Source organism: Scyliorhinus canicula, chromosome 6 (genome assembly GCF_902713615.1).
Source record: "Scyliorhinus canicula chromosome 6, sScyCan1.1, whole genome shotgun sequence".
NCBI lineage: Eukaryota > Metazoa > Chordata > Chondrichthyes > Carcharhiniformes > Scyliorhinidae > Scyliorhinus > Scyliorhinus canicula.
Window position 1 is genome coordinate 100,298,816 of NC_052151.1, and position 19,786 is coordinate 100,318,601.

Here is a 19,786-nt window from a genome sequence, read left to right on the forward strand (position 1 = left end):
GATTAAAGCCTTCAATTCGGACTACATCCTCGTTTCAGTAGTTATTGATTGCGCATCATAAATAAACTTTTTTAAATTACCATTCATCAAATTGATTGAAAGATTTTTATTCAGCAAAAGATGTAAAGGGTTATGGAAGGAAGATGGGCAGATGGAGTTGAGAACAGATCAGTCATGATCCAATTGAATGGCAGAACAGGTTCAGAGTACGAATCAAAAACCGAAAATACTGGACCATCTTAACAGGTCTGAGAGAACTAACGTTTTGAAACTAGATGACTCTGTCAAAGCTCGAGAGAACTGGAAGGTTCAGATTTATACTGGGGGGGGAGTGATGGGGCTGGATAGAGGGCCAGCAAGAGATGGAGATAGACAAGGATGGGGAGGACAGAAGATAAAATGAATATAAATGGCGGTGATTAAGGCTAAGAAGGGTGCCAATAGTGGCACATCAAAATATTAAAACGTGTGAATGGCAGAACAAAGATGAGCAGAACAAAGAGTACAAATGGTCTATTCCTTGTTCCTATATTCCCATCTCAATTATGACCCATGTCAAGAATTGCAGTTACCTGCGTCAACCGCCCAGTGTCGTCGCTGGTGTGTCCATTCAGCGTGCTAGTCCTCCAACCGGCAGCGGCGCTGCCGTGTCCATTCAGAGTGTTAGTCCTCCAACCGGCAGCGGCGCTGCTGCGTCGAATGAGAGTGCAAGTCCTCCAACCGGCAGCGGCGCTGCAGTGTCCATTCAGCGTGCTAGTCCTCCAACCGGCAGCAGTGTCCGTTCAAAGTGCTAGTCCTCCAACCGGCAGCGGCGCTGCTGTGACAACGCAGAGTGCCGGTCCTCCAACCGGCAGTGGCGCTGCTGTGACAACGCAGAGTGCCGGTCCTCCAACCGGCAGTGGCGCTGCTGTGACAACGCAGAATGCCGGTCCTCCAACTGGCAGCGGCGCTGCTGTGACAACGCAGAATGCCGGTCCTCCAACTGGCAGCGGCGCTGCTGCGTCGAATGAAAGTGCGAGTCCTCCAACCGGTGCTGAGAATGAGAATACTCCGACGCTGAACGCTGAAGCTTTGCTGGGACGGAGCGCGGTCTGTTGTGAAGAAGTCTGGTCGAAGCGGGGAAGTAGGATCCGTTCCTCTAACAGGGAGGGAGGCTGATGGAGCCCGTTGAGCATGGTAAGGGTGTGTGTGTGTGTGTCGAAGCTGAATCCCTTCTCGATGGGCCCCCAGAAGTTAGCAGGGACGAGGAGAGAAGAACGAGGTTAAAAGTCTCAAACTGACATGATCATGACATAATCCGTTAAATTCTCCAATTTTAAAAAAATCTTCCCAAAGCCTCTTGTTGCAGTGGACATGTTTTTTGGACAGGGTTTCCAGCTGAGCTGGTTGTGTCACCTCAGCATTAACTCAGGTTGTTCAGCAACTAAAGGTGATGTCTGAGTAAGGTTGTGCATCTCAAAACACCATTAATCTGGAGTCGCTACTCAATTTAAGATTGATCAGTTTTCAATTTGGAGTTGGTTGCATTCATTGCACAGACTTGTACCCCATGGTGGATCGCCACCAATATTAAACTAAACTGGGTCTTGCTGTTGTACCAGGGCTATGTGTTGCCTTGGAGTTACAGATTTCTCGTGTGCCTGTTTTCCCTCCCCACGCCAAGTATTAACGGCTTGGACATAGATGAGTACTGAATCGACTGCTTTAAATCCATGACAGATGTTTGGAAGAATGGGAAATGTAGCACCAGACGTAAGCACCTAATTCAAGGTTACCTTCTTCCTCCACTCCAGAGGCACTTTGGGGGGGGGGGGCAGAAAAACTTGAACTTGGTGTTTTCAAAAGAAGGATCTTGTATTTGGAAATTATCTGAAGCTAGTCACTCCTCTTCAAGGAAAAATATTATAAATGTACCCTATACAAGGCATGACTTCCTCACAACTTCCCTTTAATTTCTTTTGACTTATTTAAGTAACATATCTAGGAACGTATATTTCCAGTGACACTGTGCCCACAATAAATTCTGTTCTTGAGATGAGGGGGGTGCTTAGTGTTCGGCAACAGAACAGTTTTTCAACTTTACATCCCAATATTAAAACTGAACATCTCCTGAAGTGTTTGGGAATCGGTGTGGTTCAGATCAGAAGAGGCAAAACATTTTTGGCTGCCTCAACCTTGTGCCTTAACTCCAACCTCAAAAGAAATGTCAGCAGTATCGCAATCAGCTGCCACTATCCAAGCATGACTGTAAATTGCTTATGTAAATATAGTGCAATTGTTTACATAAATCTAGCAGGAGACTTAGGTGGAAAAATAAAGAGTCTTTTGGTTTAAACACAAGTCTGGCTCCTGGTTGTCTGCCAGTACATTTAAAACATGTGTAATTACTGGTCTAAATATGGTAATCACAAGAAAGGACTGATTCTTGTATTTTCTTGAGTGTATCAACTGCACTTCTAAAATTTGAAAAACAGATTATTTTTTTCTGTTTTAATGTTTAAATTCATTTCTGTTTCTCGTTACTATTTATGTTTCAGTTACAGTGCAATAAACAATAAATGTATTCTTTCCTGTATTACGTGCAAAAACAAATGGGGACATCTTCTAAAAGTTCACAAGAAGTTTCTGCTTCAGTATATTTCTTTGTTCAGTGGATCATTTGGCCTCACAATTTTGCTGATGTGCATGGGTTCAGCTGCTGGGTTTTTAATTTTGAAATTCTATTCATAGAATTTAAAGCGAAGGAGGAGGCTATTTGACCCATCATGTCTACTAGCTCTCCATAAGAGCAACTCGCCCCATTTTGTTTCCCCCATAGCCCTGCAATTTATTTCTGTTCAGATAATTATCAAATTCCCTTTTGGAATTCCCCATTGAATCTGCCTCCAACACACTCTCAGGTAATGCATACAAAAGCTTTTCATCATGCCATTGCTTCTTTGGTCAGTCCTCAGATTCTCAATTCTTTCCTCCAGTGGGAACAGTTTCATCCAGATCTACTCTGTATGGACCCCACATGTTTTTGGATAGCGCTATCAAATCTCTCAACCTGCTCTTCTCCAAGGAAAAGGCTTCTCCAATCTATCTACATGACTGAAATTCCTCAGCCCTGGAACCATTCTCGTGAATCTTTTCTGAATCCTCTCTTAATTCTTTCAAATCCTTCCTAAAGTGTGGGGCCCAGAACTGGACACAGAACTCCAGTTGAGGCTGAACCAGTGTTTTGTGCAGGTTTATTGTACCTTCACTGCTTTTCAACTCTATATCCTGTCTATAAAGCATGGAATCCCATATGCTTTATTAACTGCTGTCGCAACCTGCCCTGCCACCTTCAATGATGTGCACATAAAGTTCCAAGTCCCTTTTGCTCCTGCACTCTCATTAGAATAGAACCCTTTATATTTTATATTGCCTTTCTTTCTTCCGACCAAATTGAAACACTTCACATTTTTCTGCATGAATTTTTATCTGCTGGGCAGCACGGTGGTTAGCACTGGTGCCTCTTGGCGCCGAGAACCCAGCCCTGGGTCACGGTCCATGTGGAGTTTGCACGTTCTCCAACTCAAAAAGAAGTGCAGGGAAGGTGGATTGACCATGCTAAATTGCCCCTTAATTGGGGGGGGGGGGGTGGGGGGAATCACAGATATCTGCCTATTTCACCAATCTGTCTCTGTCCTCTTGAAGCTTATCGATTTCCTCCTCACAGTTCACATCCTTCCAAATTATTTATTGTCTGCAAATTTTGAAATTGTTTTTAATATAGCAGGAAAAGGACGGGGCCTAACACAACTCCGAGGAGGCCCACTATGTACCTTCTTCCAATATGAAAATAACCATTCACCACTAGTATCAGGTTCCTGTCACTGAGCCAATTTTGTATATATGCTTCGACTGTTCCTTTTATTCCATGTGCTCTAACTTTGCTCACAAGCCGATTATATGACACTCGATTAAATGCTTTTTGGAAGTCCATGTACACCATATCAATTACGTTACCTTCATCAATCCTCTCTGTGACCTCTTCAAAAAAAACTCCAGCAAGTTAGCTCAACACATTTCTCACGGTGACTGCTAATTTTATCCCAGGTTATCATTTTTAAAAACCTTCCTTGACACCAAGGTTAAAATATTTGGCCTGCAGTTACTGGGTTTATCCTTGTACCCTTTATTGTACCAAAGTGTAATATTTACAGTCCTCCAGTCTTCTGGATGTTCCTTTGTACTAAGGAGGCATGGAAGATTGTAGTCAGTGCCTCTGCAATTTCCGCCCTTACTTCTCTCTGTATTCTTGGATGCGTTTCATCTGATGCTGGTTGAAGGAGGGGGGGGGTTCAGCGATGGTACCTCTTAAAGCTGAATCATTAGCATGCCATTAGAAAAGTTTTACATAAGTTATTTTATTAAGGATTGAGATGAACTATAGGACTGAGTAATCATTATTAACCATTAAACATGTATTTTTAGGACATAGCAGTAATAAGTAGTCAAATGGGATTTAGGATAGCTAACTTGATCAAAAGGACATTCCTTCTGACATCTTGGCCGGGATTCTCCCGCAATTGGAGGGACGGCCCGACGCGGGCGGCAGGAGCGGCGTGGACCACATGGGCGTCGGGCCACCTGGAAGTTGTGGAATCCTCCGCACTTCCGGGGGCTAGGCCGGCGCCGGCGGGGTTGATGCCGCGCCAACCGGTGGCGAAGGGGCGGTGTGAGTTGGCGCATGCGCAGAACCGCCGCCGTGTTTCCTGCGCATGTGCAGGGGGTTTCTTCTCCGTTCCAGCCTTGGCGGAGCCTTACAGAGGCCGACGCGGAGGGAAAGAGTGCCCCCACGGCACAGGCCCACCCGCAGATTCCCCCCCCCCCAGTGATTCTCAGACCCGGTGGGGGATCGGAGAATCCCGCCCAATTGTCTTTGTGAAATAATTCAAGGTGCTGGTTCTGTTGTTCTGCATCTCACAGCAGCACAGGCTGCACACAGCTGTCAGGATGAGGATCAATCATGTGCTACTTGCAATTCTATTGGGTGAAGTTTAAACACTGCGTGCGATTCTATTGGATAAGTTTAAAAGTAGCAACTTCAGGGATTGGATCGCGTCCAACTTGGGTGGGCTATTGATTTTTGAACATTGTATAAGTACTGTGTTCTGGTCTTTGTTCGGCAGAAAAGGTCTTGGCCGATATCCAGTCTGTTCTCCGTGTATACGTAACAAGCTTGTTTAAATAAGCCATCTATATCCAAGTTGTCATATTTGTTCCTCTCTGTACTGAGCTGAGCCACAGGGAATAACTCCACGTGGAAGCTGACTCAATACACAGGTCTTGAAACCGCTTCTACATCACTGGTGACTTATCAACTTTTAGTGCAGCCACCCTATCTAATACCTCTTTTGTCCATCCATTGTTTCAAGCACCTCACCTTTCTCAATGACTTAAGCAGCTTCTTCATGGTAAAGCCAGATGCAAAATATTATTCAGCACTTCAGCCATGTTCCCTGCCTCCATGCGTAAATCCCCTTTGTGGGCCCACCCCTCCTTTTACAGTTCTCTTACTATTTATATGCCAATAGAATATTTTTAAGTTCTTGTCTCTGTTAGCTACCAGTCTTTTCTCATATGCTTCGTTTCTTACATTTCTTATGTTAAGTCATAAATAATTAAAAATATCTGCATGATCGAATGGCTTGCAGATTGTTAACTTCACAGTGCTCAGCAAAGGTTTATACCAACAAAAAGGAAGGAAAGAGGGAAAATCGACCGTGGATATCTAAGGAAATAAGGGAGAGTATCAAATTGAAGGAAAAAGAATATAAAGTGGCAAAGATTGGTGGGAGACTAGAGGACTGGGAAATCTTTAGGGGGCAACAGAAAGCTACTAAAAAAGCTATAAAGAAGAGTAAGATAGAGTATGAGAGTAAACTTGCTCAGAATATAAAAACAGATAGTAAAAGTTTCTACAAATATATAAAACAAAAAAAGAGTGGCTAAGGTAAATATTGGTCCTTTAGAGGATGAGAAGGGAGTTTTAATAATGGGGGATGAGGAAATGGCTGAGGAACTGAACAGGTTTTTTGGGTCGGTCCTCACAGTGGAAGACACAAATAATATGCCAGTGACTGATAGAAATTAGGCTATGACAGGTGAGGACCTTGAGAGGATTGTTATCACTAAGGAGGTAGTGATGGGCAAGCTAATGGGGTTAAAGGTAGACAAGTCTCCTGGCCCTGATGGAATGCATCCCAGAGTGCTAAAAGAGGTGGCTAGGGAAATTGCAGATGCACTGGTGATAATTTACCAAAATTCACTAGACTCTGGGGTGGTCCCGGTGGATTGGAAATTAGCAAAGGTGACACTACTGTTTTAAAAAGGAGGTAGGCAGAGAGCGGGTAATTATAGGCCAGTGAGCTTAACTTTGGTAGTAGGGAAGATGCTGGAATCTATCAACAAGGAAGAAATAGCGAGGCATCTGAATAGAACTTGTCCCATTGGGCAGACGCAGCATGGGTTCATAAAAGGCAGGTCGTGCCTAACTAATTTAGTGGAATTTTTTGAGGACATTACCAGAGTGGTAAATAACGGGGAGCCAATGGATGTGGTATATCTGGATTTCCAGAAAGCCTTTGACAAGGTGCCACACAAAAGGTTGCTGCATAAGATAAAGATGCATGGCATTAAGGGTAAAGTAGTAGCATGGATAGAGGATTGGTTAATTAATAGAAAGCAAAGAGTGGGGATTAATGGGTGTTTCTCAGGTTGGCCATCAGTAGCTAGTTGTGTCCCTCAGGGATCAGTGTTGGGCCCACAATTGTTCACAATTTACATAGATGATTTGGAGTTGGGGACCAAGGGAAATGTGTCCAAGTTTGCAGATGACACTAAGATGAGTGGTAAAGCAAAAAGTGCAGAGGATCCTGGAAGTCTGCAGAGGGATTTGGATAGGTTAAGTGAATGGGCTAGGGTCTGGCAGATGGAATACAATGTTGACAAATGTGAGGTTATCCATTTTGGTAGGATTAACAGCAAAAGGGATTATTATTTAAATGATAAATATTAAAGCATGCTGCTGTGCAGAGAGACCTGAGTGTGCTAGTGCATGAGTCGCAAAATGTTGGTTTACAGATGCAACAGGTGATTAAGAAGGCAAATGGAATTTTGTCCTTCATTGCTAGAGGGATGGAGTTTAAGATTAGGAAGATTAGGGAGGTTATGCTGCAATTGCATAAGGTGTTGGTGAGGCCACACCTGGAGTATTGTGTTCAGTTTTGGTCTCCTAACTTGAGAAAGGACGTACTGGCACTGGAGGGTGTGCAGAGGCGATTCACTAGGTTAATCCCAGAGCTGAAGGGGTTGGATTATGAGGAGAGGTTGAGTAGACTGGGACTGTACTCGTTAGAATTTAGAAGGATGAGGGGGGATCTTATAGAAACATTAAAATTGTGAAGGGAATAGATAGAACAGATGCGGGCAGGTTGTTTCAACTGGCGGGTGAAAGCAGAACTAGGGGACATAGCCTCAAAATAAGGGGAAGTAGATTTAGGTCTGAGTTTAGGAGGAACTTCTTCACCAAAAGGGTTGTGAATCTATATAATTCCTTGCCCAGTGAAGCAGTAGAGGGTCCTCCATTAAATGTTTTTAAGATAAAGATAGATAGTTTTTTGAAGAATAAAGGGATTAAGGGTTATGGTGTTCAGGCCGGAAAGTGGAGCTGAGTCCACAAAAGATCAGCCATGATCTCATTGAATGGCGGAGCAGGCTCGAAGGGCCAAATGGCCTACTCCTGTTCCTAGTTCTTATGTTCAGTTTGTTTTGACTTCAGTGCTGAGGCAAGGAAATTATTAGAATAATACTACATACCAATACATTGTATTTACAACCTAACAGGGCCATGCCTTTATGTTCCTCATGAACGTCCTTCAACCTTTCTTCATCTGACCCCATCCTTCCTGTATTTATTTAGCTTCCCCTTAAATACTCTTAAGTTTGCTGTCTCCTTATGATTCCATGCTGAAATAGCTACTGGTAATAGTTTTTTATTTGTGGCTTCTAGTTATTCTTGTAAGGTGTTGGATACTGCTCAGTAGGTTTTTATGAAGTCTTTGTAGTCTTAATAGGTTAACTGTATGTATTTATTAACTACAATAACCATGTATGTATATATAGTAAAGGGTGCAAGTTAGGAGCTATCTCCATGCTTGCTTCTACACACAGCCTTGTTCAACATTACACTGATCCCTGGATGCAGGTCACATGTTGTCTTGCATCACTGTGTGGGAGTGCTGTACTCAGCTCCACATTAACCCTATGCAAACCCCACCTCCTCCTTATCGGTTTTATATCCTTCTAGTGTCTGAATACCTCATAATTCACCATGGCCAGGGTAGCATCTTCTTTGACAAAGACGTATGTAAAGTATTCATTTAATACTTCCACAATGCCCCTACCTTCATGTGTAAATCCTCGCTTTGGTCCCTCATCAGCCCTACTTCTCTTTACCACCCGTTATTATTTATATACCTGTAGGAGACTTTGGGATTCCTTTTTATATTAGCAGTCAGTCTACTCTCTTTTCCCTTTTTCACTTCCTCTCCGAACCTTCTATGTTCAGCCTGGTTCACCATTGTGTTGTCATGAGCACACTTTTTATTTGCCATCTTATTCTCCATCTCTTTTGTCTTTCATGAACTCTGGGTTTGTTTGCCCACCTTTCCCTTTTGTGGGAATATATCTTGACTGTCTGAATTACCTATTCTTTGAAGGCAGTTACCATTTTTCCTGCCAACCTTTGGTTCCAATTCATTTGGCCCAGATCTGTTCTTACCCCATAATGTTTAGTTATGACATGTTACTTTGTTTAACTCCAGCAAGGTGACCTGTCGATATGGTGACTCATTGTTTTGTATTATTCTGCAATGACAATTTGTACAGATTTAATTATATGAATCTGATATTAAGTGTTGTCCTCTGTGTTCATTCGTTATCTGATAAATAAAACTATTTAAAGCTTCATTGTGGCAATGCCTAAACATAAATGTCATAGGATCAAATTATTGTAGTGATTGGTGTTATTCAACAGAGAAGCTATCTTCAGATCTTAATTTATTACAACCACCTCCTTACATTGTGCTAGAAAACTTGCACCCTATTAAAATTACTATTTAAAAGAACTTCTCATGTTTTATTATAGCTTGCCGAAAGCATCTGACATTACATCTGTTGCAATCGAACTATTACCTGCATTTTCTGCACCTCTTAGGAACAAACAGACTTACTTTTCTCATTCTGTCTTCGAGGCACCACACAACAGCTGGAAGATGTTGTGACAGGACAAGTTGCAGGGGTGGGGGAAGCTAGAAATTGCAACCTCTTGCAGTTTAGAAGAAGGAAATCATGCAAGTCTTGGGGAGGAAAGCAACAGAGGAAGCTACAACTATATAAATAGTAAAGGGTGGTAAAAGAGGTAGGGCTGATTAGGGACCAAAGCGAGGATTTACACATGAAGATGATGAAATAAGATACGTCAACTGCTTGTTTATCATGGCATACAGTTTAATTTCATATTCCATCCTATGTTAATTTTAGATCCTGGCTCTAGGTCACTGTCCGTGTGGAGTTTGCACATTCTCCCCGTGTTTGCGTGGGTTTCGCCCCCTCAACCCAAAGATGTGCAGGCTAGGGAGATTGGCCACGCTAAATTGCCCCTTAATTGGAAAAAATGAATTGGGTGCTCTAAATTTATTAAATTAAAAAAAATTACTGTCACAAGTAGGCTCACATTAACACTGCAATGAAGTTATTCTGAAAATTCCCCTGGTCGCCACACTCCAACGCCTGTTCGGGTACACAGAGGGAGAATTCAGAATGTCCAAATTATCTAACAGTGGTTAGCACTGCTGTCTCATGGCGCCGAGGTCCCTGGTTTGATCCCGGCTCTGGGTCACTGTCTGTGTGGAGTTTGCATATTCTCCCCGTGTTTGCATGGGTTTCACATCCACAACCAAAGATGTGCAGGATAGGTGGATTGGGCACGTTAAATTGCCCCTTGGTGATCAAGGGTGTGCTGGTTCGGTGGGGTTACAGGGATAGAGTGGGGGAATGGGCTACGGTCAGGTGCTTTTTTTTGGAGGATTGGTGCAACTTCGATGGGCCAAATGTCCTCCTTCTGCACTGTAAGTATTCCATGTGCTATGTATCCTTTTTTGGTTCAAAATAAATAACATCCTGCTTGCTTACATTGAAATCCATCTGCCATAGTTTTGCTCATTCACCTAGTGTATCAATGTCACTTTGTAATTTTATGCCGTCATCTACACCGTCTACAATTCCACGAACTTTGTGTCATCAGCAAATTTGCATCTGTGCCTTTCTTGCCATTATCCAAGTTGCTAATGAACAATTGAGGCCTGAACAAAGATCCCTATAGGACACCACTGGATTCAGAGGTTTACAGCATGAAAACAGTCCCTTCGGTCCAACTTGTCCATGATGCCCAGTTTTTACCACTAAGCTAGTCCCAATTTCCCGCCTTTGGCCCATATCCCTCTATACCCAGCTTTCCCATATAACTGTCAAAATGCTTTTTAAAAGACAAAATTGTACCTGCCTCCATTTCTGCCTCTGGCAGCTCGTTTCAGACACTTACCACCCTCTGTGTGAATAAATTGCCCCTCTGGACCTTTTGTAGCTCTCCCCTCTCATCTTAAACGTACGCCCTCTGGTTTTAGATTCCCCTACCTTTGGGAAAAGATGTTGACTATCTACCTTATCTATGCCCCTCATTATTTTATCGACCACTAAAAGACCACCCCTCAGCCTCCTACGTTCCTGGGAAAAAAGTCCCAAACTATCCAGCCTCTCCTTATAACTCAAACCATCAAGTCCAGGTAGCGTCCTGGTGAATCTTTTCCGCATTCTTTCTAGTTTAATAATATCCTTTCTTTAATAGGGTGGCCAGACCTGTACGCAATTTTCCACGTGTGGCCTTATTAATATCTTGTACAACTTAGCAAGACGTCCCAACTCCTGTATTCAATGTTCTAACCAATGAAAGCAAGCATGCCGAATGCTTTCTTCACCAAACTGTCTACCTGTGACTCCACTTTCAAGGAACTGTGAACCTGTACTTCTAGATCTCTTTCTTCTATAAACTCTCCCCAACTCCCTACCATTAACTGAACACGTCCTGCTCCGATTCGATCCACCCAAATGCATCACCTCAAATTTATCTAAATTAAACTCCATCTGCCATTCAATGGCCCAATTGATCAAGATCCCATTGCAATCCTAGATAACCGTCTTCACTCCACTATACCACCAATCTTGGTGTCACGTGCAAACTTACTAACCATGCCTCCTAAATTCTCATCCAAATCATTAATATAAATAACAAATAAAGCGGACCCAACACTGAATCCTGAGGCACACCCGCTGGTCACAGGCCTCCAGTTTGTAAAACAACCCTCCAGAACCACCCTTTGTCTTCTGTCGTCAAGCCAATTTTGTATCCAATTGGCTACCTCACCCTGGATCTTGTGAAATTTAACCTTATGCAACAACTTACCATGCGGTACCTTGTCAAAGGCCTTGCTAAAGTCCATGTAGACCATGTTGACTCCACTGCCCTCATCTACTTTCTTGGTTACCCATTCAAAAAACAAAATCAAATTCATGAGACATGATTTTCCACTCAGAAAGCCATGTTGACTGTCTCTAATCAGCCCTTGCCTCTCTAAATGCCTGTAGATCCTGTTTCTCAGAATACCTTCTAACAACTTACTCACCACAGACGTTAGGCTCACCGGTCTGTAGTTCCCAGGCTTTTCCCTACGGCCCTTCTTAAATAAAGACACAACATTTGCTACCCTCCAATATTCAGGCACCTCACCTGTGCTGGTCGATGTTTCAAATATCTCTGCTAGTGGACCCGCAATTTCCTCCCTAGCCTCCCACAGCGTCCTGGGATACATTTAATCAGATCCCGGGGATTTATCTACCTTGATATGCTTTAAGACTTCCAGCACCACCTTCTCTGTAATATGTACACATCTTAAGACATCACTATTTATTTCCTCAAGTTCCCTAACATCCATTCCTTTCTCAACAGAAAATACCAATGAGAAATATTCATTTAGGATTTCCCCCATCTCTTGTGGAACCACACATAGATGACCTTGCAGATCCTAAATGGCCCTACTCTTTCCCTTGTTACTCTTTTGCCCATTATGTATTTGTAGAAATGTTTTGGATTCTCCTTTGCCTTATATGCCAAAGCTATCTCATGTCCCCTTTTTGCCCTCCTGATTTCTCTCTTAATTCTACTCCAACAACCTCTATACTCTTCAAGGGATCCACTTGATCCCAGCTGCCGATGCATGTCATATGCCTCCTTTTTGGCCAAGGCCTCAATATCCCGAGTCATCCAGGGTTCCTTACTTCTACCAGTCTTGCCCTTCATTCTAAAAGGAATGTGCTTACCCTGAATCCTGGTTAACACTTTTGAAAGCTTCCCACTCACCAGCCACCCCGTTGCCCGCCAACAGACTCCCCCAATGAAGTTTTGAAAGTTCCTGTCTAATACCATCAAAATTGGCCTTCCCCCAATTTAGAATTTTAAAACTTTTGGGCCAGACCTATCATTCTCCACAGCAATCTTAAAACTAATGGAAGTATGGTCACTGGTCCCAAAGTGATCCCTCACTATCACTTCTGTCACCTGCCCTTCCTTATTTCCCACGTGGATGTCAAGTTTTGCCCCCTCGCTAGTTGGACCATCCACATACTGAATGAGAAATTTCTCCTGATTGCACTCAACAAATTTCTCTCCATCCAAACCCCTAATGCTTTGTTGGGAAAGTTAAAGTCCCCAACTATTAACACCTTAATTTTCTTGCAGCTATCTATAATCTCCTTACATGTTTGCTCCTCAATTTCCAGCTGACTATTTGGGGGCCTATAGTACAGTCCTATCAAAGTGATCTCTCCATTCTTATTTTTCAGTTCTACCCATATAGACTCAGTGGGCGAACGCTCGGATATATCCCCTCTCAGTACTGCTGTGATATTCTCTCTAATCAAAAATGCAACTCCCCCTCCTCTCTTATCGCCTTTTATATCTTTCCTATAGCATCTGTACCCTGGAACATTGAGCTACCGGTCCTGCACTCCACTTAGCCATATTGCAGCAATAGCTATAATATCCCAGTCCTATGTACCCATCTGTGCATGAGTTCATCTGCCTTGTCCGTCAGGCCTCTTGCATTGAAAAAATGCAATTTAATCTAGACGTCCCTTGCTCTCTGCCCTGCTTTCTCAGACCATCTGTCCGGTCATGATTTGTACACTCTCCCTGTGCTTTATTTCTCTTAGCCTTACTGGACCCATTCACTGAGTTCTCTACTGTCAACTGAGTTCTCTACTGATTTTTGACTTTGGTTTCTCTGCTTTTCACCTTTTTCCCTTACTGCCTTATTTTCTGTCCCCACTTTACTTCCCTCCGACCTCCTGTGTTGGTTCCCATCCCCCTGCCACATTAGTTTAAACTCTCCCCAACAACACTAGCAAACACTCCTCCTATGATATTGGTTCCAGTCCTGTCCAGGTGTAGACCGTCTGGTAATGGTCTCATCTCCCCCAGAACTGGTTCCAGTGTCCCATAAATTTGATTCCCTCCTTCTTGCAATATCTCTGAAGCCACGTGTTCATCTTATCTATCCTGACATTCCTACTCTGACTTGAAAGTGGCACTGGTAGAAATGCTGAGATTACTATCTTTGAGGTCCTACTTTTTAGTTTAACTCCTAACTCCCTAAATTCAACTTGTAGGACCTCATCACATTTTGTACCTACACCGTTGGTGCCATTATGCACCACAACAGCTGGCTGTTCACCCTCCCCCTCCAGAATGCCCTGCAGCTACTTCCTTGACCCTTGCACCAGGGAGGCAACATACCATCCTGGACTCTCCTTTGCGTCCACAGAAATTCCTGTCTATTCTGCTTACCATTGCGTCCCCTATCACTATAGCTCTGCCACTCTTTTTCCTGCCCTCCTGTGCAGCAGAGCCAGCCAAGGTGCCATGAACCTGGCTGTTGCCACCTTCCCCTAGTGACCAATATCCCCCAACGGTATCCAAAATGGTATATCTGTTTTGGAGGGAGATGACCGCACGGGACCCCTGCACTGTCTTCCTACTCTTCCGCTGCTGATCACCCATTTCCTATCTCCCTCAGTAATTTTTAACATGTGACCAATTCACTGAATGTGCTATCCACAACTTCCTCAGCATCATAGATGCTCCAAAGTGAATCCATTCGCAGCTCCAGAGCCATCAAGTGGTCTAACGGGATTGCAGTGGGGCTCACTTCTTGCACATGAAGGAGCCAGGGACACCGGATGGGTCCCTGAATTCCCACATCGCACAAGAGGAACAAGACAAGGGTCTGAGATCTCCTGCCATGACATAATCCTTAAGTTAATTTACAACAATAACTACAATGCCAAGAGAACAAAGAAAATAAAAACTACTTACCAGTCGCCAGTCAATCAATTACCTACTGGTCGAAGTGACTGAGTTGACGTTCCCGGAATTTTTCCACAATCGTGCTTGTCCTGGGCGAAGAATGCTTTATGTTTTCTTTGGACCTCTTTAATCGTCTTATCTGTACTAATGGCTTGCGGATCAAACCAATAGTCGCCTACTGAGCAGATTTTATGTTCGTAGTCTCCCAGTGTGAGCGTGGCGGGGGCTCTTGCTGTTCTGGCCATTTTCCATACACACTTATTCACGGGATCAAAGGAAAGGTTGTGTGAGCTCATGAAGTCGATTCCTAAAATGTGCTCTGCTGTTTGGGGCAAGTCCACTAAAACAGCGGGGTGCTTGGTGTTTATGTTTCCAATTTGAATATCTACGGGTATCCCTGCTGTACATGTCCTGTAAATCCACTAAGAGTGATGGTGTCTGTCGTGGGCCATTTGTCGCGCTGAAACATTGTGGAGGAGTTTAAAGTGGTGCGGGACCCTCATGTGTCCCAAAGGAACTCTACTCGGTGTTCCCGGACTGTGCCTGACTACTGGTCTGCTTGATTTGTCCCAGTGTGTGTTGCAGACCCAAGTTGGGGAATCCGAACACCGTCAATCTGTGCTATCAATCGCTGCATTATCTGATCGGGCGCTAATGTATGGGCCTAACATTGTTCCTAGGTGGGGCGTTCGATTGCTGGTCCCGTTGCTGGTTCGGGGGACATTGCATTCGCAGGCGTAATGCCCCTTTTGTCCACAATTATAGCAACCTCATGGTGCCTGTGCTCTGGGGTACTGACCTTCATTTCTGCCCTCATTTACCCTTGCGGGTCCTGAGTAGTCCTGACTGGGTTCATATTCGCTTCTGCCTTCTCCTGATCTGCCTTTCTATGTAGGGATTTTCCCAAGCTCTGGAGAGTCACTTTAAAACCCAAACTTCATTATGTGTGGCGTCTGCAGGGTCGTAATTTACACAGGCTTTTTGACCTGCTTCTGTGGCGTTGGAGACTAAAGTATGAGCCCATTTAGTTGTGTTGTCGTTATCTAAGTTTGTGTGGTTCAATTCCACAAATACCGCTTTAAAATGGATCCAAAGGCGTCCTGCGTATGCAGTCGGATGCTCTTCCTTCTTTTGTCTACATCGGTTCATACCTTCTATGGGATCTCCTCTGTTGTATCCAATTGCGTCTAAAATAGCTGCCTTCGTCTCCTGGAGGCTACCTCCTCCTACATTCTGGGGTTCTGGTAAAGCTGAGCTAACGGATGGGTCAAGGCGGCACATGACTATAAACTTAACTTCCTCCGGTTCGTCTAGACCGTACATAACTGTTTGCTGTCGTACTCTCTCAAAGAAATTATGCGGGTCTGCTGTGGGTTCAAATGGTTCAAATTTGGCGCAGGCATCTCTCAATTGGGTGATGATTAGTGGGGTGGTGTAAACAAAATCGGGCTCCTCGCGGTCCGGTGACGTGCGCTGTGTGGTTAGATAGAGATAGAGAAATACAGCACAGAACAGGCCCTTCGGCCCACGATGTTGCGCCAAACCTTTGTCCTAGGTTAATCAAAGAATTTTGGACAATTTTTCATGGCCAATCCACCCAACCTGCACATCTTTGGACTGTGGGAGGAAACCGGAGTACCCGGAGGAAACCCACGCAGTCACGGGGAGGATGTGCAGACTCCACACAGACAGTGACCCAAGTCGAAATCGAACTTGGGACCCTGGAGCTGTGAAGCAATTGTGCTATCCACAATGCTACCGTGCTGCCCTGAATGGATGTCCCTATAGGAGTGCTGCCCTTAAGAAGTTAACCTACACTCCATTATTCTACCCTAATCCATGTACCTATCCAATAGCCGCTTGAAGGTCCCTAACGTTTCCGACTCAACTACTTCCACAGGCAGTGCATTCCATGCCCCCACTACTCTCTGGGTAAAGAACCTACCTCTGACATCCCCTCTATATCTTCCACCATTTATCTTAAATTTATGTCCCCTTGTAATGGTGTGTTCCACCCGGGGAAAAGGTCTCTGACTGTCTACTCTATCTATTCCCCTAATCATCTTATAAACCTCTATCAAGTTGCCCCTCATCCTTCTCCGTTCTAATGAGTAAAGGCCTAGCACCCTCAACCTTTCCTCGTATGACCTACTCTCCATTCCAGGCAACATCCTGGTAAATCTCCTTTGCACCTTTTCCAAAGCTTCCACATCCTTCCTAAAATGAGGCGACCAGAACTGCACACAGTACTCCAAATGTGGCCTGACCAAGGTTTTGTACAGCTGCATCATCACCTCACGGCTCTTAAATTCAATCCCTCTGCTAATGAACGCTAGCACACCATAGGCCTTCTTCACAGCTCTATCCACTTGAGTGGCAACTTTCAAAGATCTATGAACATAGACCCCAAGATCTCTTTGCTCCTCCACATTGCCAAGAACCCTACCGTTAACCCTGTATTCCGCATTCATATTTGTCCTTCCAAAATGGACAACCTCACGCTTGTCAGGGTTAAACTCCATCTGCCACTTCTCAGCCCAGCTCTGCATTCTATCTATGTCTCTTTGAAGCCGACAACAGCCCTCCTCACTATCCACAACTCCACCAATCTTCGTATCATCTGCAAATTTACTGACCCACCCTTCAACTCCCTCATCCAAGTCGTTAATGAAAATCACAAACAGCAGAGGACCCAGAACTGATCCCTGTGGTACACCAGTGATAACTGGGCTCCAGGCTGAATATTTGCCATGGTGACTGGATTCATGGGGGTGTGTGCTGCCTATGCAGTCGGTGGTGCGGATGCTTTCCTTTTTGGGGCCTTGGGGGGCTCTATTCTGATTTTCTGTATCCTTCACATATCTATGGGCGATTTCATTTAGTTCTTGCCAACTGGGGCCATTCTCCTGATCTAAATTCGGTCCAAAGGTTTCTCTGAAGCTGTTTTGCACTGAAAGCAGTGACTCTGACTATTATTTGTTGCCTCATTTGGCGTGATCTACTGTACTCTGTTCTGTTGTGGAACTATGGAGCGCTCGTAAAGCTGCCTTCAAATCTGCGCATTGTTTCTTTAGCTATTTTACCTGCTGTTCCGTCTCTTCTACCAAAATTGCGCGCTGTGTATCTTGGTAGGCCTTATCGTACTGGGTCTGAAAGCTGCTAAGGTGAACTATACAAGATTGGTGTGCCCATTTGACATCAGCCATCTCTTTATCTTTAGCTGCCAACTGTTCCCGGAGTTGCTCATTAATTTTCTCACATTCACTAAAGTTTCCCTCATTCTTCTCCTCTTTCTCAACTAGCTGCCTGCGGAGCGTCCTCACGACCTCTTCTGTGCCTCGCAATTGTGCCAAACAGGACGCAATTGCCATCGGCTTACGAACTTTCACTGCATTCTTTTTATGTACCTCGGTTATGTTGCCCACCAGTTTTGTCCTATGCTTCCTGGACCTGACTCTTCATTTGAACAAAACTCAGACCAAAGGGGCCATCCTTTCCCCATCAAATACTTTCTCAATTCCTCTTCCCATATGGGGCACTGCTCTGCTCTACTGGTCGCTGTGACCTTGGGTTCCTGCGGGTTCATTAGGCGTTCCATTGCCTTTGCTGCTATTGCTTCTATTATCTCTCTTCCTACCGTTAATTTGGGACAGGGGGAATAAGGCGGCGATTTGAACAGCGGGTATGGCCCAGGCTATTTTCCAGTTCACAATACTCCCGATACTTTTACGCAACTAAATCTAACTAAATCTTATAGCCCTGTTAGTACGCATGCAAGTTAATACACACTTCCGAATCTTGGAGATTTGATCGATACGGGCCTTACACTTGAAAATGAAAAAATGAAAATCGCTTATTGTCACGAGTAGGCTTCAATGAAGTTACTGTGAAAAGCCCCTAGTCGCCACATTCCGGCGCCTGTCCGGGGAGGCTGGTACGGGAATCGAACCGTGCTGCTGGCCTGCTTGGTCTGCTTTAAAAGCCAGCGAGTTAGCCTGGTGAGCTAAACCAGCCACTTGTGGTTTCTTTCACTTTTCTCAATTGGGTTTCCAATTTGTGGGTTCTCTCGGAGTGACAGAATAACTTCTAGGTCGAGTCCCGTCAGATGTCGCCAATAATGTTGCCAGTTTGCACCGGAGACGCCAATAATGTTGCTCTTTTTAACTGGATATTGATATGACCGTTATTAATGATGATATTGCTTTTCAGAGTCGCCAGGTATTAAATGATACCACCACAAGGTTTTACCGGATATCGATCAAAGACCAAACAACCAGTTAGTTAGTTCAAGTTTAATGATAGTTTATTTACACACAAGAATTATTTCGACATGCAACATAAAACACTACAAGCTAAATTACACCTAACACTACAACAATCTGTACTTAACGTCAGGCACCCGGCTTTATGCAGAGGAACAAGGCCTTTGTTCGGATCTTGCGTGGCTGGGTCTGAAGAAGTGTACCCAATTATTTTTTCCAATTAAGGGGCAATTTAGTGTGGCCAATCCACCTATCCTGCACATCTTTTGGGTTGTGGGGGCGAAACCCACGCAGACACAGGGAGAATGTGGGTTCTGAAGAAGTGACTTTGTTTCTGCTGGGCTCATCCGTCTGGTAGCGATCGTTGGTCTTGAACTTGTCTTCTGGTTGTGATGTTGCATTTGGTTTTAGGCGTAGGTCGGGGCCAAAAGACACCGAGCGCCGGGACCAAGAGAGACTGAACACATGGTAGTGTCTCTCTTTATCTTTCTGGGGTTTCGTGCTCTTTGTGGCAGTCCTTAGCTTTGGACCCAATAATTCAGCAGACTTCGATTACTACCTTCGATTTTGGCCAATAAAGGGGCGGGTGCCTTGATGGTGGGGCATGTCCTCAGTGGTCATTGACCTTGGCTTTTTGGGCTCCCTGAGCAAAGGGAGTGGCCCCGATCAGTCTGTTTCTAAATCTGTTACCTGAGAACAGGTCTTTTGTTCTGGGGAAATGGGCCATTAGAATGCAAAGTAGCTGGGGGTTTCGATAGCGTCTAGTTATCTGAGTTGCCAATATACATAAGCTCTGAGCGTCTGAGTCCTGGGTTGACCATATTTCCCATGGTCCTTTGTAGGTGGCCATATTTCCCAGGATCCTTTGTAAGTGGCCATCCTAGATGGCTATACACTGTGAAGCACTGTGCTATCGTGCTGCCCATCTGCATATTACATAAATATTATTTTCTTCAATGTTCATATATCCCACTAGTTTGTTCCCTTCGTCCTTAACTACTGTCATGAAAAT

General features: G+C 44.3%; 1 protein-coding gene across 4 annotated transcripts in view; it reads left to right on the forward strand.

Annotated features, from left to right (window-relative positions):
• The first annotated feature begins 962 nt into the window (after positions 1 to 962).
• Positions 963 to 19,786, forward strand: part of tpd52l1 (tpd52 like 1) — a 59,554-nt gene continuing 40,730 nt past the window's right edge. For 3 of the 4 annotated variants that reach the window (XM_038799735.1, XM_038799737.1, XM_038799736.1), the window contains exon 1: positions 963 to 1,176. In XM_038799735.1, the coding sequence (XP_038655663.1) occupies positions 1,158 to 1,176 (19 nt within the window). In that variant the 5' untranslated portion in view covers positions 963 to 1,157. The remainder of the gene's footprint in view (positions 1,177 to 19,786) is intronic. The other variant, XM_038799738.1, reaches the window with a different exon arrangement.